We start from the raw sequence: 27,992 nt of genomic DNA on the forward strand, positions 1-27,992 counted from the left end.
TTGTCATGGCAACGCGCCCTCTCCAGCCCCGAGGGCGCGAACCTGCATTGTGAGAGCTAGCAGCCCGCCGCGCCCAGTGCCGGGCGGGGAGGCGAGGCGCGCCCGGCACCCCATGGCTGAGGGGTGAGTCGCTCGGGCCGAAGCTGGTCCCCATCCAGCTAGACGTCCCCTGATTCCTACCCGCTCGTCTTCCCGACGGTAAGGGCCGGGGCCCCCGCGCCTCGAGTCTGGCCATGGGGAAGCCAGTGTTAGTCCCCTGGCTGGGAGAAAGGCCACGGAGCGCCATCGTTTCTCCAAACACCTCTGCCAGCCGGGTGCCCTCAGCTGCAAAGCTTTTGGGAAGAGGAGTGGGAGCTTAGCAGCCCCCGTCTGCAGAGGCTCGGCTATCCCTAAGGGCGCGAGAGTCACGGTCAGCCGTCCCTCCCCCGAGGGGTCGCCACGTCCCGTCTGGCCCTTCACACACACACGTGAGAGGTGGGGGCGCAGCTTGGAGTGACTGGGACCAGCAGGAACTTGTACGGAATCTGTGGAGGTGAGACAAGCGCCTTCTGCACGATTTGCCTTGTAGACTTAAGCAGCCCCACCTGGGCACTGAGGGCGAGAAAAGGTTGCTTAAAGTGACAAAGAACACCTGCTGCTGCAAACTGAGGAGCGGCGTGCACAAAGCTAGGTGAGAGGAGTGGCTTAGCCCTCTATCGCACAAATGGAGACTCTCCCTAAGTGATGCAACCTGATAGCGCAAAAAATAAAAATACAAGGGAGCAAAACAGCTCTCCGAGACTGAAAGCCCAAACCTCGAGTCTACATCCAGCGTTTTAAAGCCCGCAACAGCGGACCACCGCCTGGTAAAAGTTTACGAGCAGGTTTTGTGGAGACTCGGACGCCGTGCCCTCAGAAGCGGGTGGAAATAACCCTCGCGGGAGGACACGAGGAGCCTGGCCCCCCGGGCGAGGACACGCCCCCAAGGCGGGGACCGGAAGCGCTCGGTTCGGCCCGGAAGTAGTGCCGAATTGGTACACGTGAGCGGCAGCATGGCGGCTCATCGCTCTGGCCCGCTTAAGCAGCAGAATAAACCTCATAAAGGCGGGCGGCATCGGGGTCGGGGATCCGCGCAGCGGGACGGCAAGGGTAAGAAGGTAGGGTTGGAGGAATAAGGGATGTTTAGTCGATATTAACTGCTTTTCTTCATGCCCAGAATGAGCTCCTACCTACTCCGGCTTGGACCCCACGCAAAGGCTCTGAGGAGAGCAGAGAGGGATCTCCTTTCTTGACCTGCTAGTGCCCTGCGCAAGAGCCTTTTCTGGTCTCCCTACAGGCCGTCTAGCACTGAAAACCCTAAGCAAGAAGGTGAGAAAAGATCTCAGCAAAGTGGACCAGAGGCATCGTGCCAGCCAGCTCCGAAAGCAGAAGAAGGAGGCGGTGAGAGGACGCGGGATTGGGGAATGGTGTGGCTTCACAACCGTTCTAGGCGGGTAATGCCTCGAACTAGAAAATGTGACCCTGGGAAGGGGCCAGGGATGGAGAGTAACCCTAGAGCACGTGTCAGGCGTGCTGGCCCAGACTCATGCTAGAGCATTCTTTGCTTTGTTCCTAGCTCCTGCCCACCTCCTTGGCATACATGACACCTTTCACAAGAGAGATGCTGGTTGGAGGGTCGGGGTGGGCATCTGTACTGGTGGAAATGCAGTACTGAAACAAAGTACTGAAACATTGAGATGTTCTCTGATCCTTTCTTTCCTCAGGTTTTGGCAGAAAAGAGACAGCTCGGCAGCAAGGATGGCCCTCCTCATCAGGTACTGGTGGTTCCCCTGCACAACAGGATTTCCCTGCCAGAGGCCTTTCGACTCCTTCAGGATAGGGACACTGGAACAGTGCACTTGAATGAATGGGGAAGCACCCATAGCTTTATGCTGTTATGCCCCCGCTTGAAACATCGGTGGTTTTTTACATCTGCAAGGCCAGGTTAGAGCATACAACAATATTTTCTATCACTATGTTTTGTGTATTAGTGGTAATATTTTTTTAGTATAATGTGCTGATGTCAACCACCTCTTCCTACTGACTTTGTCTTCTGTTTCCAGGGGATCTGCACACTGTGTTAGACATGGCTAAAGTGGCTGATACCATCCTGTTCCTCCTTGATCCACTAGAAGGCTGGGATAGCACTGGGGATTACTGCCTTTCCTGCCTCTTTGCTCAGGGCCTTCCCACCTATAGTAAGTGAGTTGGGAGTAAATGGAGGCCAAGGAAGGAAGTGAATTAGCATGTATAGTGCACTTACAATTTGCCAGACACTATGTCTGATGCTTGATACTATTGGAGGGTTGTACATGTATGGCCTTAACTTGGTCCATTGTTTACAAGTTACCTACCAAGATGTCTTTTTATTTCTGGACTGCCCATTGCCCAGAGAAAGAAGAAGAATGTGAAGTTTGGTTTTATTGTGAAATTTCTTTAGGGTAGCGGAGTGTTGGGTTTCCCAGTGATCTCTGGACTCACAACTGAACTGTTAGCTTGTTTGTGAGCCACAGGGGGGATTTTCATATAGTGAGGCAACAAGTCATGATACCCTTTTTCTTTTGTTCACAGCATTAGCTGTCCAGGGGGTTTCGGGCCTCCCACTGAAGAAACAAACAGATGTCAGGAAGAAGCTAAGTAAAGCAGTGGAGAAGCGCTTTCCTGATGACAAACTCCTCCTGTTAGACACTCAACAGGAGGCAGGGATGCTGCTCAGGCAGTTGGCTAACCAAAAGCAACGGCATCTTGCCTTTCGCGATCGGCACGCCTACCTATTTGCTCATGCTGTTGACTTTGTGCCTAGTGAAGAGAATAACTTGTTGGGCACCTTGAAGATCTCAGGCTATGTTCGTGGGCAGGCTCTGAATGTAAATAACTTGCTGCATATCGTTGGACATGGTGATTTCCACATGAAACAGATAGATGCCCCTGTGGACCCTTTCCCTTTAAATCCTAGAGTGATCAAATCCCCAAAGGACCCAGGCATGGCAATGGAGGTAAGATTGGTGTTCTTAAAAACTATGTATTGTAGATTCACGTGTAAGCTGGCAGAGGATGGGAACTACAGAGAGGGTAGTCTGTCTGCACACTTGGACAACTATCCTAGTCCCTGGAGGTAACGGCTAGTTCGAAAAAAGGCAGTAGTCAACTACAAATAAGTTGCTATATCATATACTTATCCAGTACTTTGTAGATGCCTTGCATAGCAATTGGCTCTGGATTTACAGAAGGCACACAGGTTGTAGTCTCTTTCCTTAGACAACTTAATTAGGTCAGAAAAAAATGGCAAAGACCTGTGAAATAAAGATTGAGAAAGCATGGTTGAGGCGCACACCTGCAGTGGAAGTTGAGAAAGAAGACTGGCAAGCTTCACAGAAGAGATCAGACTTGAGCCAGGTGTTGAGAAGGATGAACGTGATTTATGAGTTGAAAAGAGATGGAAGAATATCCTAGCAAATAAAGACTACATGAACCTAGGCAAAGTGATGGATCAGAGGGTTTCTTTGAACTCTGAAGATAACAGCTTGATGGGAGTAAGGTATGTAATAAAAAGGTAGGCATGAGACCAGATTATGCAGGGTCTCAAGAGCCAAGCAGAGGTAAAGACCTAGAATGGTAGGAAGTAGAACCATTTGAAAAATTCTGGCAAGTTTTCACTTTCTATTCTTCTATTTGAGGACTGTTATTTCTAGATCTTTCTGGTTATTATGTTAGATTTAGTCGATTTTTGGCTAATATTTAATTGACCATCAACTGTTTGGGTTTTCAGGTTTGTGCTACAGATGCTGTAGTTGATATGGAGGAAGACCTGAAGGTCCTAATGAAGGCAGACCCTGAGAGACAAGAATCTTTGCAAACAGAGGTTATCCCAGATCCAATGGAGGGGGAACAGACCTGGCCCACGGAGGAGGAGCTGAGTGAAGCAAATGGTTGGTATTGGCAAACTTGAAATTCTGGCCTAGAGTTGTGGGTTTTGTCTAGCTGCTCAGTGAGGACCTTATAAGGTAGAGTAGGATGAGGAAGTATTTGGAAGTCTTCTCTTACCTCCAAAGGCTATGTGTTTTCACTAAGCAAACACTGGACACAGCTTTACTTCGTTTCTCAAAATTACTTACGTTATTGTTTCCTAATGAACAGATAAACAACTTCTGATTTATTATAGGACTTATTTAGCTGTGTTAAGTATTGCTAGTTCTGAGGCAGCTGAATTAAATTGGGAAGTAGTCTGTTCTATTTATAGTGCCTGCCAGAGTTCCTGGTTTTGGTAGCAATATCTTGCCTATGTGAGAATGCCCAAAGTAATAGGGGAGGGAAGGAGGTATATAATTTACTTAACTCATTTGGGCTTTTACAGACTTATTGAAGGAAGCTTCCAAGGTAGTAAAGAAGGTTCCCAAAGGAACATCCAGTTATCAAGCTGAATGGATTTTGGATGAGGATGGCGAAAGTGGTGGGGAAGGAGATGAGTATGATGATATAGAACGTGAGGATTTTATGGAAGAGGAATCTCAGGTAAGGAAATGGGCCCTTGGGCAACTTCTGTATACAGCCCCAAATGCAGGGCAAGGTGCATTCCTGACCTTAAGGGGTATGTGTGGTCAGTTTCTTAGGAATGACTTTGTTGCCGGGAATGAGACTTTGTTTTATAACTTAGTCTCTATTAGAATTGATATTGGTTTGGACTAGGTATCTAGTAGAATTATTTTAGCTCGATGGCCTTTAAGGTAGAGATATGAGTTTCCTCTGAAATTGTAATCCTTCGTTCTACAGGATGAGGGTAGTGAAAAGGAAGAAGAGGAGGAATGTGAAACTGTGACTATGGGAGAGTCCGTGCATGATGATCTGTATGATGAGAAAGTGGATGAAGAGGCTGAGGGGAAAATGCTGGAGAAATACAAACAAGAAAGACTGGAAGAGATGTTTCCAGATGAAGTAGATACCCCCCGTGACGTGGCTGCTAGAATTCGGTTAGTCAACAAGTCTAAGATCAATCAGTATGTTTTTATTCAAAACTTAACGTGGCTCAGAACTATGTCAGTGTGATGTAAAAGAAGAAAAATACATTGTTCTTGCTCCTGAAGGGCTAATACTATATGGGAAGGTAAGACAGACATACGGGAAACAATGTTCATATTCTAGACTGTGTAGTACAGACTAATAATGTTACAGTACATTACTGAATGAAATGCTGTGATTAATGCTTCCTTTGGAGCTAAGACTCAAAGTATATAACATTTGGAGATTTGGGGAAGTTTGGGTAGAACAGTGAGAATAAAAGAATGAAGATGTAGATGATCCTGTTTGCTCTAAAGGTGAGTCCAGAGAGTTTATGCTGGATATTAGAGAGACAAGGCTTTTATCGAGGATCTTGCTAGTCAGGTTAAAGAGCCACTCCCTGATATGCACCAGGGGGCCGCTGTAAATACTTCTAAGAAGCTGGGGTTTGGTGCTGAAATACTTGTTTCAGGCTGTTTTGGAGTGTGGTTCTGATTTAAGCTGTTAGGTTATTTTGAGAAATAGTGAATTCTTTTTTTTTTTTTTTTTTTTTTTTTTTTTCTGCGGTACGCGGGCCTCTCACTGCTGTGGCCTCTCCCGTTACGGAGCACAGGCTCCGGACGCGCAGGCTCAGCGGCCATGGCCCACGGGCCCAGCCGCTCCGCGGCATGTGGGATCCTCCCGGACCAGGGCACGAACCCACGTCCCCTGCATCGGCAGGCCGACTCTCAACCACTGCGCCACCAGGGAAGCCCCGTGAATTCTTTTAAGCTAAAGCCTTAGGCATTTTATTTATTTACCTATTTATTTTTCAAAAATTAAAAAAGAAATTGTTCTTGTTTTTTCTTTTTTTTTTCTTCTTTTTAAGCCTTAGCCATTTTAGAAGTGAGTTGAGTGAAACGGTTAAGTAGCACCATATAAGTTTCACTATTGATTTATTTAAAATATCCTCTGTATTCTAGATTTCAGAAATACAGAGGCCTCAAGAGCTTCCGGACATCTCCATGGGATCCTAAGGAAAACCTCCCTCAAGATTATGCTCGGATCTTTCAGTTTCAGAACTTTATTAATACTAGGAGACGCATCTTTAAAGAGATTGAAGAAAAAGAGGTTGAAGGAGCTGAGGTATCTGCCTTCCTTTGTGCATCGCTATAATTTGTTTTTGTTTGCCAAGGTGCCCCCTCTACTCCTCCTGTTGGCATGAGTACCTTAATTAGTTTTGTGCTGCCTACAGCTGAATTAGAGGAGCTATCGAGTCATTGGTAAGAGTGATATTGGGAACAAAGAGGTATCAGGCATATTAGCTGAAAAAGCTTAATCTAGGTAGTTGAGGCATCTGTGCAGGGCTGTCTCGAAGGCTGAGGATTGGCTTTATGGTAGTCTGAGAGACTTTTTAACATATTTGGATAAATGCTTCATCATTATTGAGACCTTAAGGGTAATTGCATGACTGTTTTCTGCTTTCTTCTGGCAGGTTGGCTGGTATGTCACACTTCATGTCTCTGAAGTCCCTGTCTCAGTGGTTGAGCACTTCAAGCGAGGTGCACCCTTGATTGCATTTTCTTTACTACCTCATGAACAGAAGGTGAGTTAGCGTCTTGTGGGAAATGGGAGTTATGACACTTTCCAACCAGTTTTGTCTGGCAGTCTGAAGTTTTATGTGACTGACATTTTGCTCATTGGGATGCAAAAGTCTGCCTTTATGATTAGAAGTCAGAGAGGAGGACAGAGAAGTCGATGATAGTTTTACCCAACATGTCTGAACCTGTCTGATACATCTCAGTGACGTGATCTCTGTGTGGTTCTGAGACTTCTCTGAGATAAGTACGTTTGTCAGGTCACACTTTAACAAAGGGTTGGCATCCATGAAAATAAACAGGGTTACTGCCAAGGTATAGATCTTTTTTCTCTTGATGGCCAGCAGTCATGTAGGTTGGGATATATGTGAGAGCTCTGGCCTTTTGGTCACTGTGAGTAAGGGTTGAGGCAAGAAGGGTCTTGAATGAGTGTGGTTTAGAGGTGTGTGATGAGTGAGTGACTTGTAGGCACTGATTTGGTGGCAGATGTTGAGCTCTTGCATGTTAGACATGGGAAGGTCACCTAGTGTAGCAGGGACATGAAAGCTCTGAAAACCAGCATATTTTCGATTTGAATGCCAGTTGTTGGTGAAGGTACAAGGTGAATTTGTGTCTCTTCATCTACACTCCACCATAAATTAGTAGTCAATTCTTAGAGTGAATCTAATCTGCTGGTTTGGTTTGCCTTCTTGCAGGTTAGGCTATTCTATTCCTGATATGAAGTTCTGTTTTCCTATTTGGTCCCCAGATGTCAGTTCTTAATATGGTGGTGAGCCGGCATGCTGGCAACACTGAACCTGTGAAAGCTAAAGAGGAGCTGATCTTCCACTGTGGATTCAGGCGCTTCCGAGCCTCACCTTTATTCTCTCAGCACACTGCAGGTAAGCAGTAGGGAAGCTTCTGGGTTCTCGTCCATCTTACTGTCTTTTAGGGGACTGAGATTTGGGGAGAGATGCAGAGTACACCATTTCAAACTCTCAGTCCCTGGGTTAGAGGTATTTTCAGTACTCTGGTTTAGGAGCCAATGATGTTTCCATTCAAAGTGTCTGAACCTGTCTGAAGCATCCCAGTGATGCAACCTCTGTGTGGTGCTGAGGCTTCTCTGCCATGAGTATTTGCTGCAGAGGCGGTTTTGGATAGGAGTTGGCTGCTTCCTAGAGATGATGTGTCATGGAACCCTTGGCATCCGTTGTGCCAGTGGCCGTGTGGGTGAAGGCTAGGGGTGCCCTCAGTTGGATAAAGCAGAGTGTGTGGCTTCTGAGATGTTGAGACTGCATGAGAATTTAGAGAGTGGTGACCAGGAATACTTTTATGACAAAAAATGATTGTGCTCTTACGTATTAGGAGTGGGAAGATGTTTGCATTAACTTGGGGGCTTCTGAACATTACCTACACTCTCAGCTCTCAGCAATGGCCGGAGGAAGGTGATAAAGGCAGCATTAATGGATGCTCTGGATAATTCTTTTCTCACCAGCCTTGCTGTCTAAATGAAGGAGTAATTTCTCTTTCCCTTAAAATATTTTGTTTCCCTATAACTTTCAGTATTAAAAAGGGTTAATACTGTATTAAAAAGGGTTTCTGTTGACGGTAAAGACAAGATCTAGATAGTCCCCAAGAAGAGATTAGTAAAGTTTGGCCCTTGGCCAAATCTGTCGCACTGCTTGTTTTGTTAAGTAAAGTTTTGTTGGAACACAGTTGTGCTTTCTTGTTTAATTTTTTTAAAATGTCTGTGGCTGTTTTTGTGCTACAGTGAGAGTTGAGTAGTTGGAACAGAGACTATATGGCCACAAAGCCTAAAATATTTACTATCTGCCCATTTACAGAAAATGTTTGCCAATCCTTGCTCAAGACTAAGAGCTGTTGAATTAGTGAAGTGTTTTTCTGTAAAGCACTGGTTCTCAAATGAGGTAGGGGTGATGTGTATCAGAATCACCTGGAGAACTTTTTCCAACTCCAAAATAAAGTTTAAGCTCCAAGATTCTGCCTCCAGTTGAAAAATCATTGATAGGATTGGGTTTTATCTTTCAGTTGTATCGAGGCCAGAAAATGTTTGGAGAATTAGTGGGATAAAGAAACACTAGTTGCCTTAGGTTTAAGAGTTGCAGTAATACCGCTTTTCACAGGCCTCTGGATTACCTATTGTTTCTCAAAATATTTTTTGGTTTTTATTTTTTTAACCTTTATGGCAGCGGATAAACATAAATTTCAGAGATTCCTGACTGCTGACTTGGCTCTGGTGGTGACAGTATATGCCCCTATCACTTTTCCTCCTGCATCTGTGCTGCTTTTCAAACAGAACAGCAATGGTAAGTTGAGTTCACAGAGGTGAATAGGCCTGTGGGTTCTTAATAAGATTAACTGCTTTCTGTATTTAAATTTGGGGGCCAAATGGCACAAAAAAGGTAATGATGATTTTCAAGATATCCCAATCTCAGCCTCATATTGGGTCTGAGGCAAGGATGACGGATGGGGTTTTATCTTGCTTGCAAACCATAGCTAATTGGTAGAGGCTGCTCAGAGTGCTGTATTTAGGGTAGGTTCTGAGGATAGGCTCAGCAGGAATATCACTTAGTGATCTTTGCCATGAACCCAGGAGGGGCAGCATAGGACATCCCTATTTTGTTTCCCTAAGATCTCACATAGATCTTTAAATAGACTGGACAATAAATGAAGGCTTTGACCTGTGGACTCCTGCTGCCCTGCTTTTGCCCCTTAGGAATGCACAGCCTCATTGCCACAGGCTATCTATTGTCAGTGGATCCAGACAGAATGGTCATCAAGAGAGTTGTTCTGAGTGGTCATCCTTTCAAAATTTTTACTAAGATGGCAGTGGTGCGTTACATGTTCTTCAACAGAGGTAGGTGCGACAGATGGGATCCAGTTGCCTTTGTGGGATGAAGGTTGGATTTATATATTATGGATAAATGTTTCATCTTGGTCTTCTGTGTGTTTGATTCTAAGAGGATGTGCTGTGGTTTAAACCGGTGGAACTGAGAACAAAGTGGGGCCGTAGGGGACACATCAAGGAGCCTTTAGGTGAGAGAATGTGGGATTTGGGATCTTGTCTAGATTTCCCCAGTGCTACTAAATGACTGTTGGGTTAGACCACTGCTTTACAATTTCCTATTGAATTTGACCAACTCGTGCTGTTTTCTTTGTAGGTACTCACGGCCACATGAAGTGCAGTTTTGATGGGAAGCTAAAATCTCAGGACACAGTACTGATGAACCTCTATAAAAGAGTTTTCCCCAAATGGACTTACGATCCATATGTACCAGAACCAGTACCTTGGGTGAAAAGTGAGATTTCTTCAACAGTGCCTGAAATGGACATGGAATAATGGATTCAGTGGGATTCTGTCTCATTGCTACTAGTTAGCACTCTAGGGTTGGGAGCCTGTAGGTTGTGACTGGGCAGTTTATGTTTTCTACTTAAGCCTACTTAAGGTCTGCTGCTCCTTGTAGCAGAAGACTTTTCTTGGCCTTGACAAGGTATCTCAGTTAAGTATGGATGTTTTTCTACTGCAACTTAGTCCAAAAAAACTATTAAAACTTACTGAAATATACATTCTCCATTAGGATTTTGAAAGCTCTTTAAGAGGGGAAGATAGGAAGTTGACAATGACCAGGAGACAAAATTTCCAAGTGTCTAGACACTGAGTCCCTTTCCTTCCTTTTGCACATATTAAACAGATTTCTAAAGAGCTGGCTTTTCAGCCTGCTTCACCCAAGTTAGGGAAGTTAAGTCTACATTTCCACCACTGAGCACAATACAAATGTTCTTTACTTCTGCGGAAACTGTTTGAAAATGCTGAGACAGCACAGCGGCCACTCCAACACCAGCTGTAGGTTCAATAAGCAATTTCATCCTCTCCCACACCAGCTGGGTTGCATACTGTTGGTATAGAAAGGAGTAAGAATTAGTGAAATGGGAAAAGGGGAAAGAGCCTAGTTGGTTGGCCGTTATAATTAAAGGCCACATGGGGATATAATATGCCTCATCTGAATCTTCCTACTGCTATATGTTTGTGCTTGCCAATGAAGAGCAGGGCTTTTTTCATTCCAACTCTGCTTCTACGGTCTTAATACATCTAGGGCACCCTCCTATGTGTCATGAAATCACCTAGTTGAGTCCCTAGTGGGTGAGTTGCTACTTACAACAGGAGGGTTTTTTGCCTAAGAAGTTGCTCCATTCTTTTGTTGTCTCCTTTCCTCTTGGGGCCTCACCTTAATTTCATCCTCTGTGACAGTGAAGACGTCATCCACGAGGTCCCTTATAATAGGCCAGGTGTTTAAGCCAATGCTGGATCTGACACCATCTGCTATGGTTTCTGGAGGATAGGGATTGGGGGCCAGTTCCCCTTTCAGTTTGGACTGGTAGCAGTCATTTGCATTCAAGGGTTCAGCAGCATATACCTTGACACTAGGTCTCAGAGCCTAGGAAGAGGAGTATTAGATAGCTTACAACTAGCCACAGCATTTTGCCTGCATGCTTGCAGTAAAATGACTACTACAGTTAACATATTTCTGCCCAAGAGGCTTTCTTTTAACCGATATAATGGAAATAAGGCCTTTAAGCACTTGAAATTGTTTTCCATTCTGGCCTCGGTTGCCTAGATCACAGCTGGTTCTGCTGGTAACTTGGGAAAAGAGTAGCCACTGACTTGGATAGTAGGTTGGTAAGATGGAACTCAGAGGACTGTGAGGGTGCCACTCATTGTAATGGCTTTTGTGCTGTAAAGTTTTCATTAAGAAAAGGGTAGTGAGGGACTTCCCTGGCGGTCCAGTGGTTAAGACTCCGCCTTTCCACTGCAGGGGGCACAGGTTCAGTCACTGGGAACTAGGATTCCGCACGCTGTGCGGCCAAAAAAAGAAAAAAGGGTAGTGATGAAGAGAAGGGCCTTCTATCTCAAGTGCCAAGGGATGATGAGAAGGAATGGCAATTTGGGGGAATGTTGAGCAAGTATTCACAATGTACTATGATGTAAAATAAACTCTTCTATGCCTGAAGTAGGGAGTCCTTCAGAAGCTGTTTTCTTACCTTAACTGTAATTGCTATTCCAGCAACCATTCCTCCTCCTCCTACAGGTACCACCAGTGCATCTACCAAGGGAACCTTTAATGAGAAGAATATAAAGTATAAATATGTCTATTAATAACCATTTTATACGTACATATAAAATAATTGGTTCTATGGCCAAACAGCATTACCAGTAAGTGGCTAAACAAGAACTAACTAAGCTTTTACCTGGTTTAGGACTTCCATGGCAATTGTCCCTTGCCCAGCTATCACTGCAGGCTCCTGGTTGGGATGTACCATGATGCCTTCTGTTTCTTCCACAATTCTTTTTGTAACATTTTCTCTGGACTGAAAGAGTACATTAATTTAGCTTACTTGATTTGTATTTAATAGAGTTCCCAACAAGTTAGATTCAGTCATTTAACACTTTATTTGCCATCTACTTTTTTCAGAATTTGTTTTGGCACTGGGGATATAACCGAACAAAACAGTCCCTGCACTCAGTGGAGTTATGTTCTAATATGGTGAGGAGGTGTGGGATATAAGTAAATATATGGTATGTCTAAATGCTTTAGAGAAAAATGAATTTATTTTATATAGGGTGCTCGGGAAGGGCCACTGGTAAAGTGACATTTTAATAGATTTGAACAAGTCCTGTGTACCTCCAGAACATTCTAAGGAAAGAGTAACAGCAAGTACGAAGACTACAGAGAGCAGTGCTTGGCTTTCTGAGAAACTAAGTGTGGTTTGTGTGGAGTGTTTGGAGGAGAGTAATAGTGGGAGATGAAGTCAGAAAAATAGAAATGGGCCAGTTCATCTGGGCCATAGATGATTGCAAGAACTTTGGTTTCCACTGTGTATGAGATGGGGAACCACTGGAGGATTTTGGGCTGACAGACACATTCTGACTTACCAAATGGATAGCTCTGGTTGCTCTTTTGGAAACAAGACTTGTGGGGCAAGGGTGGAAGCAGAGGACCAATTAGGAGGCTACTGAATCTAGGTGAGGACTGACATTGGTTTGAATCAGGGTGGTGAAGGTAGAGGCTGTTAGAAGTAGTTGAATTGGGCTTTTCTGGTGGCGCAGTGGTTAAGAATCCACCTGCCAATGCAGAGGACACGGGTTCGAGCCCTGGTCTGGGAAGATCCCACATGCTGCAGAGCAACTAAGCCAGTGCACCACAGCTACTGAGCCTGCTCTCTGGAGCCTGTGAGCCACAACTACTGAAGCCCACGCGCCTAGAGCCCGTGCTCTGCAACGAGAAGCCACCGCAATGAGTAAGCCCGCGCACCGCAACAAAGAGTAGCCCCCACTCACTGCAACTAGAGAAAGCCCGCGCGCAGCAACAAAGACCCGACTCAGCCAAAAATAATTAATTTTAAAAAAAAAAGTTGGATTACGGAAATATTTTGAAAGGACTAAGATTTGGATGTGGGGTATCAGAGTTATCAAAGATAACTCCATGTTTTGAGGATAATGAAGGATAAAAGTTGCCATTTACTGAGATGGGGAAGACTGGAGGTGGAACAGTATTAAGATGAGGAGTTTGGTTTTAGACAGTAAGGTTGAGATGCCTATTAAGGCACCCAAGTGGGAATGTACAAGTCTGGTTAAGAGCAAAGTTCAGGGCTGGAGTTAGAGTGTAGGTGATATTTTAAACTATGAGACTAATGAGATCATCTGAGTGAGCGTAGGTAGAGAAAAGGTCGTGCGTGCCAACACTTAGAGAAACAACAGAGACAGAAGCTGCAGCCAGTGAGGTAGGAAGAGAAGTTTCACTTTACTATGAAAGCTGTTAAGGTGGTACTGAACATTGCTCTCTTCCTTACCTCGTCGCTTTGTTCACTGTATACTATAGAGGCTCCATAGCCTTGTATCGCCAATTTTTTACAGTTGGGAGCTGTTTCGGGCACTACAATATAAGCAGGAATCCCTGGGAGGGAGAAGCATGTTTGGTTAGTACAAATCAGAATTTAGGATAGAAATTTATGTTCAGTTTGCTTGTAATCAGGGACTTGGAAATTTGTTCCCTCAGCTATCACCAACCTCACTGAAAGTTAAGGCTGCTTTTCCAGTCCTCTCTGATGAGCCTACCCAGTACCCTGGGAAATTAATCAAGTACCTTGCAATTTGGCAGCATAGGAGAGAGCCTGGCCATGGTTTCCACTGCTGTGAGTAACAACAGCTTTGGGCTTCTCTTCTGAAGTGGCAGAAATCAAGCCTCTGATTGCATTAAGGGCACCACGAATCTGGAATAGGGGAATGGTGAATTAATATATTTGATTAAAAATTCTTTTCAAAAAACCAAGGAGCTTTTTCACATTTTTCTCTTCCAACACTGCACATCCACTCCATGACTAAATCTTATTGAGTCTATCTCCTAAATATCTCATGTTCATCTTGGCCACTACCTTGGTGAGGCCTCATTTCTCAACTTGGTATCACCAAATCTCAGCTGATCCTGCCTCAAGGATTATTCTCATCTAATAGTTCCACTAGATTAGGAAAGTGAGCTTTTAAAAAACGTTACCTTTTTCATTGATTGCCTATTTTTGCAAGAAAAGTACAAATCCCTTTCAAGCTGCAGCCTTTCTAAACATATCTACCTCTACTGTTGTAGCCATCCTAAATTGCCTCTAGTTTCCATCCTACCAGGTTAGCTCACAACTCTGTACCTCTTGGCATGCTGATGCCTCTCCCTGTAGTTCTTTTCCCCCACTCCCTGATCTGGCTAAAAGTACTCATCCTATAAAACTTGGATCAAACAACACCTGGTTCAACCTCCTTGTTCTCCCAGGCAAAATTAGGTACTTCATTCGTTTCCATGGCCCTTGTTTGTAACTCTTTTAAGACACTTGTCATCAACCTATTTTGTCTTCCGCTGCAAGTATGGATATGGGGCAAGGCCTAGTGTACATATACCTAGTATAGTTGGTGAAAATAAGTGTTTGATGCATGATGAATGAAAAATAAACGATGGCAGAAGCAAAGGGCAAAAGAGAATGGAGAAGTTTTTGTTTGTTTAAAATAAAAGTTCTCAGTTAATGGGTATGGAAAAAGGTAAATTCCTGAAATCCTAAAGCTACCACTTAATGGGTACTAACAATACCTGTTAGGCACAGTGCAAAATGCAGCTTTTCAGATTTTTACCTGAATGGATCTGAAAAGTTCAACTAACGGTCAGAGAATTCGGGTAACAAATCAGCACAGAAATCTATCTGTATGCATAGGAGAGGCACTGACGTATTTTGTAGAAAAAGGTCCTGTTATATGAGGGTTGAGCTAGGGTTAGATCGTTTATATTCATAATAAGGTATAAACAAATAGTAAGTTGACAAAGTGAATGCTTAAACTTGGCTATATACAGGGTGATCACACATGTCCTGGTTGATGACTCTGGTCTTGGCTTAATCGTTAGAAGTTCCCCCTTTTCATTCTCAAACATGTCCTCGTCTGGATAGTAAATTATATGTGATCACCTTAATTATACGGAATTTTGAGATTGTGTAAAAGTGGCTCTTGTCAATGCCATGATGCTAAGTAACCAGGACTTGAGCAAAGGAAAATTTCTACAACACTTTCTTTAGCTGTAAAAAGATACTAATTGTACCTACCTCACTGGGTGGTCAAGAGAATCAAAGTGGGTTGAAAAGAAACATGATACACTATCAAAAGAGATTGTTACCTTAAAAGATCCAGTTTTCTGGAAGAGTTCACATTTGAAGAAAAGATTGCGCCCTGTTACTTGATTCAAAATGGAGCTTGTTAGCACTGGTGTGAGGTGGATGAAATCTCGAATGTTGATATGTGCTTTCTCAACATCAGCAAAGGAGATGCAGTACTGATCACACATGGTTCTGAAACCCAGGAATAAGAGAGGGGTCAAAGCAAGCCTAGACGATGTATTTAAAGTGGATTTTGCAAATGCATAACACAGACCCATGGAATGTACACCACCAAGAGTGAACCATAATGTAAACTATGGACTTTGGTGCTAATGGCATGTCAATGTAGGTCCAGCTGTAACAAATATACCACTCTGGTGAGGGATGCTGATAGTGGGGGAGGCTATACATGTGTGGGGGCCGGGAGTATATGGCAAATTTCTGTTCCCATCAATTTTGCTGTGAACCTTAAACTAAAACAAACAAAAAACCCAAAAAACAACCAAACAAAAATCTTAAGGAAAAAAAAAAGAAAATGCATAACATAGGAAAATAGACTCAGGGTCTGTGGTGTTAATGTGGGGACTGTCTCCATTACTGGGGTCCAGAATCTCTGCATAAGGGAACTTCTCTTGAAGCTGAGTTTCTTGGTGTATACGTTTGCTTTGTTGAAACCTCATAGGAGATAACTGGTGATGATTATTGAAGGCTTAAAGCTCAGCCCTCACCCCTACCATCCATCTCTTGGCACTGCCACTGGTCTCTACATTTTCATGACTGTGAAGCTTGAATAAACTGGGTTCAAAATCTGCTACAAATTTTTATTTTAAAAAAGTATTTCACAATTTACCAAGGGGAAAAATTGCCTACAATCCTACCATCTTAATAAATTATGTTCACTATGTTTCCTTCTGTTTTTTCAATATACATATATGACAGTTAAAATCAAAGCATAAATAACATTTTTACTCCTTTTCCATTTGGCTCGTTCCTCAAAGTTTTCATAATTATAATTTTCAGTAACTGTATTATGCTTCCACTTCTTACTATTTTTACTGTAGTGTTTAAACATGAAGTTTCTCTTTATTTTTCCTTATTAGCAAAGGTAATGTATGTTCAATAGAAAAACAATTTAATCTGCTTTCCTCTCCAAAGACAATTGCTACCGAACCTCTGTTGTCTCTCTTTCCAGGCCCACATACATATGCAGGCAAAACTTTTTTGACAGGTTAACTTGCTTTTTTCGGACAATATATCTATCAATCTTTGCTTATCAATAAATATATTCATGTGACTTTTTATTTTATTTGATGTGGAACATTTTTTAAAGTCTTTATTGAATTTGTTATAATATTGCTTCTGTTTTTTGTTTTGTTTTTTTTGACCACGAGGCATGTGGTATCTTATCCCCGACCAGGGATTGAACCCGCATCCCCTGCGTTGGAAGGCGAAGTCTTAACCATTGGACTGCCAGGGAAATCACTATGTGATTTCTAGTGAAATGACTTACTAGTACTTCTTTTTACAAAAATACCATAGTTTTAGATAACTCTGTTGTTGAACATTTAGATTTCCTTTTTTTTTTTTTTTTGGCTATGATAAATAATGATGTAATGAACAGCCTTGTTGCAAGATCTCTGTTTATCTCTATACATGCTTTGAGTAGATTCCACCAGTGGTATTTTACATTAAAAGGCATACACGCTTCTAAGGCTTTTGATACCACTGCCAAACTGATCTCCAGAAGAGTTATAGATCATATCAATTTATACACCAACAGCACTTTCTAAGGAATGACTATTTTCCTTCACCCTTACGGTATCATTTTTATCTGTCAATTTAATGAAGTATGTCTAGTAGTTTACATTTCTTTAATTACTAGTGACTGAACTTTTATTTTATTGAAGTAAGGTTGAGTTATACATATACATACACACCTTCTTTTTCGTATTCTTTTCCATTATGGTTTATCACAGGATATTTAGCATAGTTCTCTGTGCTGTAGGACCTTGTTGTTTATCCATTCCTTTATATATATATATAAATTTATTTATTTATTTATGGCTGCGTTGGATCTTCGTTGCTGCACTCAGGCTTTCTCTAGTTGGCGGCGAGCAGGGGCTACCCTTCGTTGCGGTGCCCGAGCTTCTCATTGCTGTGGCTTCTTTTTTTTTTTTTTTTTTTTTTTTGGCGGTACCCGGGCCTCTCACTGTTGCGGCCCCGCTCCCGTTGCAGAGCACAGGCTCCGGACGCTCAGGCTCAGCGGCCATGGCTCACGGGCCCAGCCGCCCCGCGGCATGTGGGATCTTCCCAGACCCGGGCACGAACCCGTGTCCCCTGCATCGGTAGGCGGACTCTCAACCACTGCGCCACCAGGGAAGCCCCAAGATAAGGCATTTTTAAAATTAGACTTTTAAACTGCTTACTGATGATGTATATGAAAGCTAATAATTTTTGTATATTTATCATGTAATAGGATACTTTACCAGATTATCTTGTTAGATCTAATAGGTTTACAGTTTATTCTCTAAACCATCATGCTATCTGCAAATCAAGATAATGTCTTTACCTTAAAAATGTACCTCTCATAACTTTTTCAATGACTTCATAGTTACTGGTTTATATGGATTTGCCATCTCCTCCTGAATTAATTTCAGTAATTTTTTTTGTAAAATCACTTAATTTAAAATTTATTAGTATAAAGCTGTACATATTAATATTTCTAAGTATTTTTCATATCTGTGGTATTCATTCATTCAACAAATTTGAGCACCTTCTGTGTCAGATACTGTTTGATCTGGGGATATAGTATTAGAAAAGTAGACTTGTTCCTCCTCTCAAAGATTACAATGTATTGGAGAGGTGTCTAACAAATAATCCAATTAAATATGTATTTACAAACATTGATGTGTTAACTTAGGGAAGTGTATTATGATAGGATACTATAGCAGGAGGCCTTATTTAGATCAGTGAAGGAGGTCAATGAAGACCCTCTATGTAGAACTGAATTTTTATTATTTTATGAATAGTTTTTTTTTTCTTGAGAAGTAAAATTAAATTATAACCTAAAAGATGAATGGGCAGAGTAGTGGGGAAAGTGTTTCAGATAGAGGGAATATTATGTGAAGGCTTTAAGGAGGGAAAAAGATTGGCATTTTCCAGGAATTAAAAGGTCAATGTATCTGAAAATGTGATCCATGTGAAATGTGGTAAGAGATAAGGAGAGTGAAGTTGGCAGAGTCTAGATCATAAGGGACCATGACTCATGGAATTTTTTTTTGGCCGCACCTCACAGCATGCAGAACTTCCCAGACCAGGGATTGAACCCAGGCCCCCAGCAGTGGAAGCGTGGAATCTTAACCAATGGACCACCAGGGAAGTCCATGGATTTTTTTTTTAAGAGCAATAAAATGCCATTGGACTTGTTACCAGGGGAGGGGGCGGGGAGGGATAAATTGGGAGATTGGGACTGACATATACACACCACTGTATATAAAATAGGTAACTAATAAGGACCTACTGTATAGCAGAGAACGCTACTCAATACTCTGTAATGACCTATATGGGAAAGAATCTAAAGAAGAGTTCACTTTGCTGTACAGTGGAAACTAACACAACATTGTAAATCAACTATACTCCAATAAGTTTTTTTAAAAATGCCATTGGAGAATTCTGAGCAGGTGACATGTTAGAATCCATATTTACAGAAAATCACTTGCTACATGGCAATGAATGAAAAGGAAAGAGAGAAGAGTGGAATCAAGGTATCCAGTTATGAAGTATTACAGTTGTCCACACGAAAAACAACAGGGGGGCTTGCATGGTGAAAGTGGAGGTAGAAAAAAATAATCATTCAAGATACATTTTGGAAAAACAAACGCATCAAAAAATGGGCGAAGGACTTGAATAGCCATTTCTCCAAAAAAGATATACAAAGGGCCAACAAGCACATGAAAAGATGCTCAACATCTCTAATCATTAGAGAAATGCAAATCAAAACCACAGTGAGATACCACCTTATGCCTATTAGGATGGCTACTATTTTAAAAACCCCCAAACTGGGAAAATAACAGGTGTTGGCAGGATGTAGAAAAACCGGAGTCCTTGTGCACTGTTGGTAGAAATGTAAAACGGTGCAGTTGCTGTGGAAAACAGTGTGGTAGTTCCTCAAAAAATTAAACAGTATTACCATATGATCCAGCAATTCCACTTCTGGTTATATACCCAAAAGAATTCAATGAAGGTCTCAAAGACATATTCGTACACCTATGTTCATAGCAGCATTATTTGCAATAGCCAAAAGGTGGAAGCAACCCACGTATCCAGCGACAGATAAACGGATAAACAAAATGTGATATATACATACAACGAAATATTATTTAACCTTAAAAAAGGAAATTCTGACATGTGCTATAACATGGATGAATCCTGGGGATATTATGCCAATTGCAATAAGCCAGTCACAAAAAGACGAATACCATATGGTTACACTTATGTGAGGTACCTAGAGCAGTCAAATCCATAGAAAGGAGAACGGTGATTGTAAGAGGCTGTGGGGAGGAGGGGGCAATGGGAAGCTGTTTTTCAATGGGTACAGTTTCAGTTTTGCAAGATGCAAAGAGCTCTGGAGATTGGTCGTACAACAATGTGAATGTACTCAACACTACTGAACTGTACACTTAAAAATGGTCACGATGGTATATTTCATGTTACATGTATTTTACCACAGTTAAAAAACACACACGCACATACATTTTGGAGATTATAATTAGTTAGACCTCTTGGTTACGAGTGACAGAACCCCAATTTTAACTGGCTTAGGCACAAGAGGGAGGTGATGAGAATTTACTGGCTCATGGAATCCAAGGAAGAGTTGAACCATGGGAAGGGCAGGAACATGGCACATCAGGAACAACTGGAACTAGGGACTTCGAGATTTTCCAGGACTTTCTCATTGTTTCTCACCTCTGCTGCTTTCTGCATGTCGGCTTCATTCTTTTCACTGCAGACCAGCTGGTTCCGCATGGCAGGACACATGGCTGCTGACAGCTCCTATGTTTTACATTTTACGGCTTCCAAACTGGAGAGGGATTTTCTTTTTTTCTTAGTTTCAGTTAAAAAACATTCTGGGTAGGGACTCTGATTGGCCCATCTAGGCCCAGGACCAGTGGCCAAGGGTGTGAGGTCATTTAAGACAATACTATGCAATAGAAGTATTTACAGAAACATGAAACAATGATTTCTATAACACAATATCAAATATGTACATTTAAAACACATACATATATAAAACAATACTATATATTATTCAAAGATACATGTATATCCAAGGACATATATCAAACACATTAGAGTGGCTACTGAAGGAAGAGGGAAGGAACATGACTGGGAATTATAATGAAGGAAAAAAAGACAAAATGAGAAAGGCCTTGTTGATGATAATGTGAACTGAACAGCAGGACTGCCTCAAATCTCTGCACCTGAGGGAAAAATAGGAGCAAATGAAGGGAGTAAAAGAGGAAAAAAAGGAAAAAAGGAAATAGACAGAAAAAGGAAAAGAGAAAGTACTTCTGAGTGAGAGTAAGGGACAGTGTTCAAGAGAAAAGGAAGGTGAAAATGTTGAGGTGATGAACTCCATATGTCACCACTACAGATATAGAAGAGACATATCCTGATATTGGATTGAATGTGGGGACTGAGGGAGATGGAGGTGTCAAGGATAACTCTTGGGTTTTGACTTAGATGGTGGTATAATTTACTGAGATATAAGGCTGGCAAAGAAACAAATATTTTAGGGGAAAATCAGAGATTTGATGAGCTAAGTTTGCATTACCTAGGAAGCATTTGGTAGGATATCTTGAATTTTCAAAATTTTTTGCCAGAAATGTGTCTATTTTAATGTCTATTTCTGAAGAATGAGTGCTTCAATTTATCAAGTGTTCTTTTTCCTTTATTATTTCTGATTTTATCTTTATTTCTTCTATTTTTATTTTCTTTTTCTACCCTTATTGAATACGTAGCTTATTAATTTTCATTCTTTTTACTTATTTATTTATTTATTTGGGTGCGCTGTGCAGCTTGTGGGATCTTAGTTCCCCAACCAGGGATCGAACCCGGGCCCTTGGCAGTGAGAGCTTGGAGTCCTAACCACTGGACTGCCAGGGAATTCCCAAGATAACCATTTTAAAAAGTTCGGTATGTATTCTTCCACATCTTTTTTGATGTATTTATATAGAAATTTACATATGCAATAAATGGTTTTGCTGCACTCAGACAGAACCATACTCTATATCTTGTTCTGCAATTGGCTTAAAAAATTAACAATGTATCTTGAATATATCAGCACATATTTTAATTCTTTAAACTCAGCTTTCATTGTGATACAGGTCTAAATATGGTTGTCTTTTCACTTATTTCTACCTGGTATTTCATGAACCTTTTAAATCTGAGGGTTGAATTTAAGTCTTAAATCCAAATTTTTCATCAACTTAGTAAATTTTCTTCTATTATATATTTGATTATTGCTCCTCCTCAGTCAGTTCTGTTATCACCTTCTGGACTCATATTTGATTATTAGTTTTCTGGATCCATTCTCCATATCTCGTACCTTTACCTCTCAATAGTTTCTATTATATTTTCCCTCTGAGTTCTCATAAAATTTTTTGAGCTGGTTTAACTTTTGGCATATCTCATCTGCAGCTCACTGATACTACTGTATTAATGTGGCAATGGTGTTTTTCCTAAGAAAGTTTTCTTCAGATTATTTTTCTATTAAAAAAAAACTGTTGCAATGTCCTCATCAATTTCACTATGAAAACAAATTAGTTTTAAACATTTTTTTTATTTCTTTCATATCTGTTTTAAAGATTGCCATTTGCTCTGACCACTCCAATCACTCCCCTTCTTTTGCTATCTACTGACTTTCTCCATCTGTTGAGAACTTCGTGGAGGCGAAGCGTCTGCCACCTAATAGGAATTGAATGAGTTGTCAGAGATTGTTTAAATCTTTTAAGCCCAGTCTAAGGAATAATCGGTAACTATTCTTTGATGGTGTAGAGGTCCAGTAGGTTGTGTGGGACTGGGAAGGAGCTCAAGAGGTGGAGGGAAGCAGCCTTGCAAGAGGAGGGAGTTCCACCACAGTTCTGAACACGGGGCTCATGAACAAACAGGTAAAGTACCAGTCTTCAGATCCAGTTACATTTTAAAGATAAAAAAAAAAAAAAATCAACCTGAGATCCAGGAAAGTCAAGTAATTTTCCCCAGAATCCACAGTGATACAGAAATTCCCAAATCGACTCATAACACCTCCTGACTTATTTCCACACAACCCCTCCCCTCAGCAAGAGCCATCTATACTGTATTTAAAAAAAAAAAAGTCACGAAGTTTGGGATGTAGATTGCCATAAAGAAAAAGACTTTTGAGTCTCTGGTAATTATCGATTGTGTCACCCTGGGCAACTTGCTACGGTTCTCTGGGATTCAGTTTCCTCATTTAAAAAAAAAAAAAAGAAAAGAAAGAAAAGAAAGGGGCATAACACTAACTATCCTACAAGATCTTGACGGTCGCAAAGTAAAAGCCTGGGGCAGTAGTCCGGGCCTGTGGCGGGAGACCCTGGCCTAAGATGACTGGAAAGGGCCGGACGGTGGAGGCCCCCGTCAACCCGAGCCCCAGGCTGGTACCGGTGTCCTCGAAGGCCACCACGGCAGCAAGAGCAGCCACCGCAGCGAACGCCCACCTTGCCTGGCCTGGCTCGGCCGGGCCAGACCTCACCTCACCTCCCAGGCGCCGCGCCTCCAACTCCAGCCTCAGCACACCTTCCCGGCCACACCTCTGCGCACGCGCGGTGCCGGCCTGCCCCGCCCAGGCTCGCGGCCCGCCTCTTCCCGACCGAACGTGCGTTCGGCGCTTTTCCTCCCAGTGCGGCCACCGTCGTTTGGGGAGGGGGGCAGGAGGGGGCGGGGAAAAGGGTGGGAGGTGGGTGAGCGCGCGCGCCACCCGTCCGTCGTGGTTTCCTGGCTGCGCGCGGCGCTGGTGGAGTAGCTGCAGCTGCAGCAGCAGCCGCGAAGATGGCGGAGGGGTTGGAGCGTGTCCGGATCTCCGCGTCGGAGCTGCGAGGGATCCTGGCCACACTGGCTCCGCAGGCCGGGAGCAGAGGTGAGTCGCGCCGCCCAGCTCCTGGGCCGGGCCTGCCCGCCCCGCCTCCCTCTCCTCCTCTGCCTCCTCCCCGCTTAGTTCGTGGTGCTCCAGAGCCCCCGCCCCTTCCCCCAACAGTGGGGGCGGGGGCCGAGGGCGGTCCCTCCCCGCTCTACCAGCCAGAAAGCCGGTGTGGGGTCGGGCTCTGCCGGCTCCGGCCCCTCCGGGAGAGCGTAACCCGGGTTCCTTCCTCCGCCCCCTTTTCTCACGGCGAAGGTGACTGCTCCCCATTGCCCCAGCCCTCTCACAGGGTTCCCAGCCGTCAGGGGACGCCGAAAGGAGTGGGCTCCGGGGTCTGGTGGAGGCCCCCGGGGTGTATGGTTCCCCGAGGAGTCATTCGCAGGCCTGCCCCGTCGTTTCTTTAGCGTTGGAAGGAGCTGGGAACATCGAGGAGGAAGGTTCAACAGCTTGGGACTTCGTTGCTGAACTTTTTTCCCCCAAGGCAGGCTTCTGAAGGCTGCGCCACCGGAGGGATCCAGGACCTCAGAGAGCTGACTCTACTCTGGTTTGGCTTTGGCATGTGTGGGAGCAGTTTTTATCAGGGAGAATGTTCAACTTGCAAGTTAAAGTCTCCAGCCACACCAGGAAAGCACCAAGGAAGATTCTAGTGTCTCACCTCTCTTTGGTTAGGCAGTGGAGTCGTGTAGAATGGTAGTTATATTCCTGCAGGCTTGTGGCAGAAGTCTGAAATTGGTTTTCATGGGTCATGTGCACTGGATTATTCAGGTTGTTTGCTCCCTTCTGTCTGGAAAGTGGTAGTGGCTCTTCCCACCCCACCCCCCAGCTTGCACAGGCTGCTGAGGGTGAGCTGTTCTGGAGTTAACTGCTTTCCCTTTGTTCGTAGTGGATGAAGCAGTCTTTTAGACTTCAGAAAATACTGAAGCAGTATCTTAAACTTAAGGGTTTTGTGGGTTTTTTTTTTTTTTTTGGCGGTACGTGGGCCTCTCACTGCTGTGGCCTCTCCCGTCGCGGAGCACAGGCTCCGGATGCGCAGGCTCAGCGGCCACGGCTCACGGGCCCAGACGCTCCACGGCATGTGGGATCCTCCCGGACCAGGGCACGAACCCGTGTCCCCTGCATCGGCAGGCGGACTCTCAACCACTGCGCCACCAGGGAAGCCCTGTGGTTTTGGGTTTTTTCCAATTTCGTTACACCCATGGGTGTAAATGCTGGAGCGTGTAATCCCTGTTATGAGCTTGTTTGCATTTGTGTTTATAGAACAGTAATAGGATTTTCTATAACATTCCATTTTGAGTGTACTCTGTAATCTCACTAATTCCTGTTTCTTCCCCACTGAACAGTTTAGTGGCTATTTACAGTAGACTCTCCCCTTAACAGATAAACGTAACAGGTAAAAAAATTGATGCTTGCTTATCTGTCATTCTGTAAGTTCCTGGAGCCTGGAGAGTGGTTTCTAAAGTCCTGTTCTCTTATTCTTGAGTGCCCCAGTCGTTGGTATTTTGAGAGCGTGTCACAATACTTCCATCATCCTCCAGGGAAAGCTCCTTTATGGAACTTTTTTCTTCTCATATAACATCATCATAGTAGCAGTTAGTCTCAGTATTCTAATGATGACAGTCTGAGCAGTATTTCCTTGGAAGGACCCTGCTGGCTGCTGTTAGAGAGTTGGTGAGCATGAGTGGAGTTGAAAAATGTGAAAGGAACTGCTTCCTGTTTGCTTCAACAGGAGGTATGTGATTGGGTGGTTGAAATCCTAAAGAAGAGGATTGTCCTGGCCAAGTTCAGTGACTGGAGTTGCAAATTTTTTCTCCAGAGATGTCCAGAACTGTGGATTGTTATGCATACTCCTCTTCTTCTCTGCCCACCCCCCCCCACCGCCCCCGACCCCTTAGTATGTTAAAAGGACTCAGCCACACTGGAAAAATGTTAGAGGCAGAAGAAGAGACCAGGATGGAGCTGAGGGCTCTATAGCAGAGAATAGTCCAATGCAGAACTGGTTAGAGATCTTTTATTCTATCAATGATTAGGTAGTTTGGGGTCTTGTGGATCCGAATATGATTTGGGTAACAAGAGAATGTAGGTTTTATTCCTTGTTTCCCCAACTCAGGTGTAGGTAGCTCCAACACAGTTAAGTTCTTAGTTTTGCCAGTTGCTGAAAAAATATTGTAAACTTAGTAGAATTTCTGTTTCTGCAGAAATTTCCTTCCTTGTCCACCAGTATTAACATATCAATGTGTAATTCTTGCTTGACTTTTTTTTTTTTAATGTTTGTTTATTTTTTGGCTGCATCGGGTCTTAGTTGTGGCATGTGGGGTCTCGTTGCGGCGTGTGGGCTCTTTGTTGCAGTGCGCGCGGGCTTCTCTCTAGTTGTGGCACGCAGGCTCATTCGTTGTGGCGCGCAGGCCTAGTTGCCCCGTGGCACGTGGAATCTTAGTTCCCTGACCAGAGATCGAACCCGTGTCCCCTGCACTGGCAGGTGGATACCTAACCACAGGACCACCAGGGAAGTCCCTCTTGCTTGACTTTTAATGACAATTCCTTTTCCTTTCCTTCCCCTTTATTCTCCTACCTCTTCCTCCCCAACACTCTCTCCAACATCACAGAAAACATGAAGGAGCCCAGGCAGCGCAAAGATAACAGGCGCCCAGATCTTGAAATCTATAAGCCTGGTCTTTCCCGACTAAGGAACAGACCTAAAATCAAGGAAGCCTCTGGAGGTCACGAATTTAAGGATGAAATTGTTAATGACAGAGATTCTTCTGCTGTTGGAAGTGGTACACAGCTCATTAAAGATGTCTGCAAAGACAGCCCACAGCAAAATGGTCCTGTAGACCCAGAAAATACCCGGGCACAGGAGTCTTTTCCTAGGACTGTTGGACAAGAGGATCGAAGTCTAAGAATTATCAAGAGAACAAAGAAACCTGACATGCAGATCTATCAGCCTGGAAGGCGTTTGCAGACTGTTACCAAAGAATCGACCAGCAGGGTGGATGAGGAAGAAATCGTCAACCAGGTAGAACAACTGAGAGTAGAGGAAGATGCATGTAGGGGAAATGTGAAAGAGGAGGTTGTGAACAAGCCAGACAAAGAGGAGGCAGAAAAGAGCCTAAGTGGTGACAGAATAAGGGCTGCAAAGGGGGAAAAAGGAAAGAGGGTTGAAAAAGGGGAGGGCGTGAAGAAGGTGAATGATGACCCAGCTCAGGGGAAGCCAGGTTCTGTGAAGCGCTACTCCCGCTCAGACAAACGAAGGAACCGCTACCGCACTTGCAGTACCAGCTCAGCGGGTAGCAACAACAGCGCCGAGGGGACTGGCCTGACTGATAATGGAAGTCGCCGCCGCCGCCAAGATCGGACCAAGGAGAGGCCACGACTGAAGAAACAAGTATCTATGTCCTCAACTGACTCCCTGGATGAGGACAGAATTGATGAGTCTGATGGGCCACAGAGGAGCTCAGAAAGGAAGAAACATTTAGAAAGAAGCTGGTCTGGCTGTGGGGAGGGAGAGCAGAAAAGCAATGGTAAAGAAAATCGAGGCACTCTTCGCGTTACTTTCGATGCAGAAACCATGAACAAAGATTCCCCCATGGTGAGGTCAGCCAGGGAGGATTCGGATAGGTTAAAGTCAGACAAAGGCTCGAGCAATGTGGGCAAAGGCTCTGAGAAGCAGGAGTCCAAAAACCTGAGACAAGAACTTCGGGGTCGTGGCCGTGGCATTCTGATTCTGCCTGCCCATACCACCCTGTCTGTCAGTTCAGCCGGTTCTCCAGAGTCTACGCCTTTGGGACCTCGGCTTTTATTTGGATCTGGTAGTAAGGGATCTCGGAGTTGGGGCCGAGGAGGCACCACTCGACGATTGTGGGACCCAAACAATCCTGATCAGAAACCTGCTCTGAAGAGCCAGACACCGCAGCTACATTTCTTGGACACTGATGATGAAGTCAGCCCTACCTCTTGGGGTGACTCACGCCAGGCCCAAGCATCTTACTATAAGTTTCAAAACTCAGACAACCCTTATTATTACCCCCGGACACCAGGCCCTACCTCCCAGTATCCTTACACAGGCTATAGCCCTCTGCAGTACCCGGTGGGCCCTACAAATGGTGTGTACCCAGCGCCTTACTACCCAGGCTACCCAGCCCCATCAGGACAGTATGTCTGTAGCCCCCTCCCTGCCAGCACCATGAGTCCTGAGGAGATGGAGCAACACATGAGGAACATGCAGCAACAGGAACTACATCGGCTTCTCCGGGTGGCTGACAACCAAGAACTGCAGCTCAGCAACCTGCTCTCCAGGGACCGCATCAGTCCTGAGGGCCTGGAGAAGATGGCTCAGCTCAGGTATGGTGGGTTCCATCCCGGCTAGAGGGGAATGGGGGTAAGCTGGAGGTGTGCAGGCCCCCATGGCTGAGGAAGGTAGAAACCTTTTAGGTAAGCTGCCGGGTGTTATCTCCCTTTCACGTTGATTTTTGTAAGGGAAGGGGAGTTGGAAAAAACAACAGAAAATTTTGTCTCTAGTCCTAGAAATGATTATGTTTCCCACTTTTTCTTTAAGAAGAAAAAAA

At 43.9% G+C, this 27,992-nt stretch overlaps 3 protein-coding genes and 2 non-coding genes across 14 annotated transcripts in view; 4 read left to right on the forward strand and 1 right to left on the reverse strand.

Moving 5' to 3' along the window:
• The first annotated feature begins 51 nt into the window (after window positions 1–51).
• TSR1 (TSR1 ribosome maturation factor) lies at window positions 52–11,599 on the forward strand. Of its 4 annotated transcripts, none has more exons than XM_032615680.1 (15): window positions 52–1,136; window positions 1,316–1,419; window positions 1,743–1,962; window positions 2,082–2,216; window positions 2,590–3,014; window positions 3,788–3,947; window positions 4,373–4,530; window positions 4,789–4,985; window positions 5,976–6,138; window positions 6,488–6,598; window positions 7,339–7,471; window positions 8,780–8,896; window positions 9,307–9,447; window positions 9,552–9,626; window positions 9,752–11,597. In XM_032615680.1, exons 3-15 carry the CDS (start codon window positions 1,908–1,910, stop codon window positions 9,928–9,930), a joined length of 2,049 nt encoding a protein of 682 aa, XP_032471571.1. In that variant the 5' UTR covers window positions 52–1,136; window positions 1,316–1,419; window positions 1,743–1,907; the 3' UTR covers window positions 9,931–11,597. The 4 variants fall into 4 exon arrangements, with proteins under 4 accessions (XP_032471571.1, XP_032471570.1, XP_032471572.1 ...); XM_032615679.1 differs by having other exon boundaries at window positions 521–1,128; window positions 9,752–11,599; XM_032615682.1 differs by having other exon boundaries at window positions 1,005–1,128; window positions 1,743–1,793; window positions 9,752–10,153.
• LOC116746507 lies at window positions 6,740–6,834 on the forward strand. The gene has a single exon (XR_004347763.1). It is a non-coding gene; the product is annotated as a small nucleolar RNA SNORD91 family (small nucleolar RNA).
• On the forward strand, window positions 7,604–7,698 carry LOC116746506. The gene has a single exon (XR_004347762.1). It is a non-coding gene; the product is annotated as a small nucleolar RNA SNORD91 family (small nucleolar RNA).
• SRR (serine racemase) lies at window positions 9,399–23,136 on the reverse strand. Of its 6 annotated transcripts, none has more exons than XM_032615684.1 (9): window positions 23,052–23,136; window positions 20,241–20,355; window positions 15,296–15,467; window positions 13,733–13,859; window positions 13,440–13,543; window positions 11,838–11,957; window positions 11,631–11,705; window positions 10,817–11,026; window positions 9,399–10,484 (listed from the first exon to the last, which is right to left on the reverse strand). In XM_032615684.1, the coding sequence occupies exons 2-9, from the start codon at window positions 20,267–20,269 to the stop codon at window positions 10,287–10,289; spliced, it is 1,035 nt and encodes a 344-aa protein (XP_032471575.1). In that variant the 5' UTR covers window positions 20,270–20,355; window positions 23,052–23,136; the 3' UTR covers window positions 9,399–10,286. The 6 variants fall into 6 exon arrangements, with proteins under 6 accessions (XP_032471575.1, XP_032471574.1, XP_032471576.1 ...); XM_032615683.1 differs by having other exon boundaries at window positions 20,241–20,475; window positions 23,052–23,088; XM_032615685.1 differs by lacking the exon at window positions 23,052–23,136 and adding an exon at window positions 23,012–23,028 and having other exon boundaries at window positions 20,241–20,327.
• A 119-nt stretch (window positions 23,137–23,255) lies between these two features.
• The window catches only part of SMG6 (SMG6 nonsense mediated mRNA decay factor), a 234,875-nt gene continuing 230,138 nt past the window's right edge, over window positions 23,256–27,992 (forward strand). The window contains exons 1-2 of one of the 2 annotated variants that reach the window (XM_032615690.1): window positions 23,256–23,430; window positions 26,034–27,768. In XM_032615690.1, coding sequence (XP_032471581.1) covers window positions 23,343–23,430; window positions 26,034–27,768 — 1,823 coding nt within the window. In that variant the 5' untranslated portion in view covers window positions 23,256–23,342. Of the gene's footprint in view, window positions 23,431–23,499; window positions 23,686–26,033; window positions 27,769–27,992 lie in introns of those variants that run through there. The other variant, XM_032615689.1, reaches the window with a different exon arrangement.

This window comes from Phocoena sinus, chromosome 20, assembly GCF_008692025.1.
Source record: "Phocoena sinus isolate mPhoSin1 chromosome 20, mPhoSin1.pri, whole genome shotgun sequence".
In the NCBI taxonomy this organism is placed as follows: domain Eukaryota; kingdom Metazoa; phylum Chordata; class Mammalia; order Artiodactyla; family Phocoenidae; genus Phocoena; species Phocoena sinus.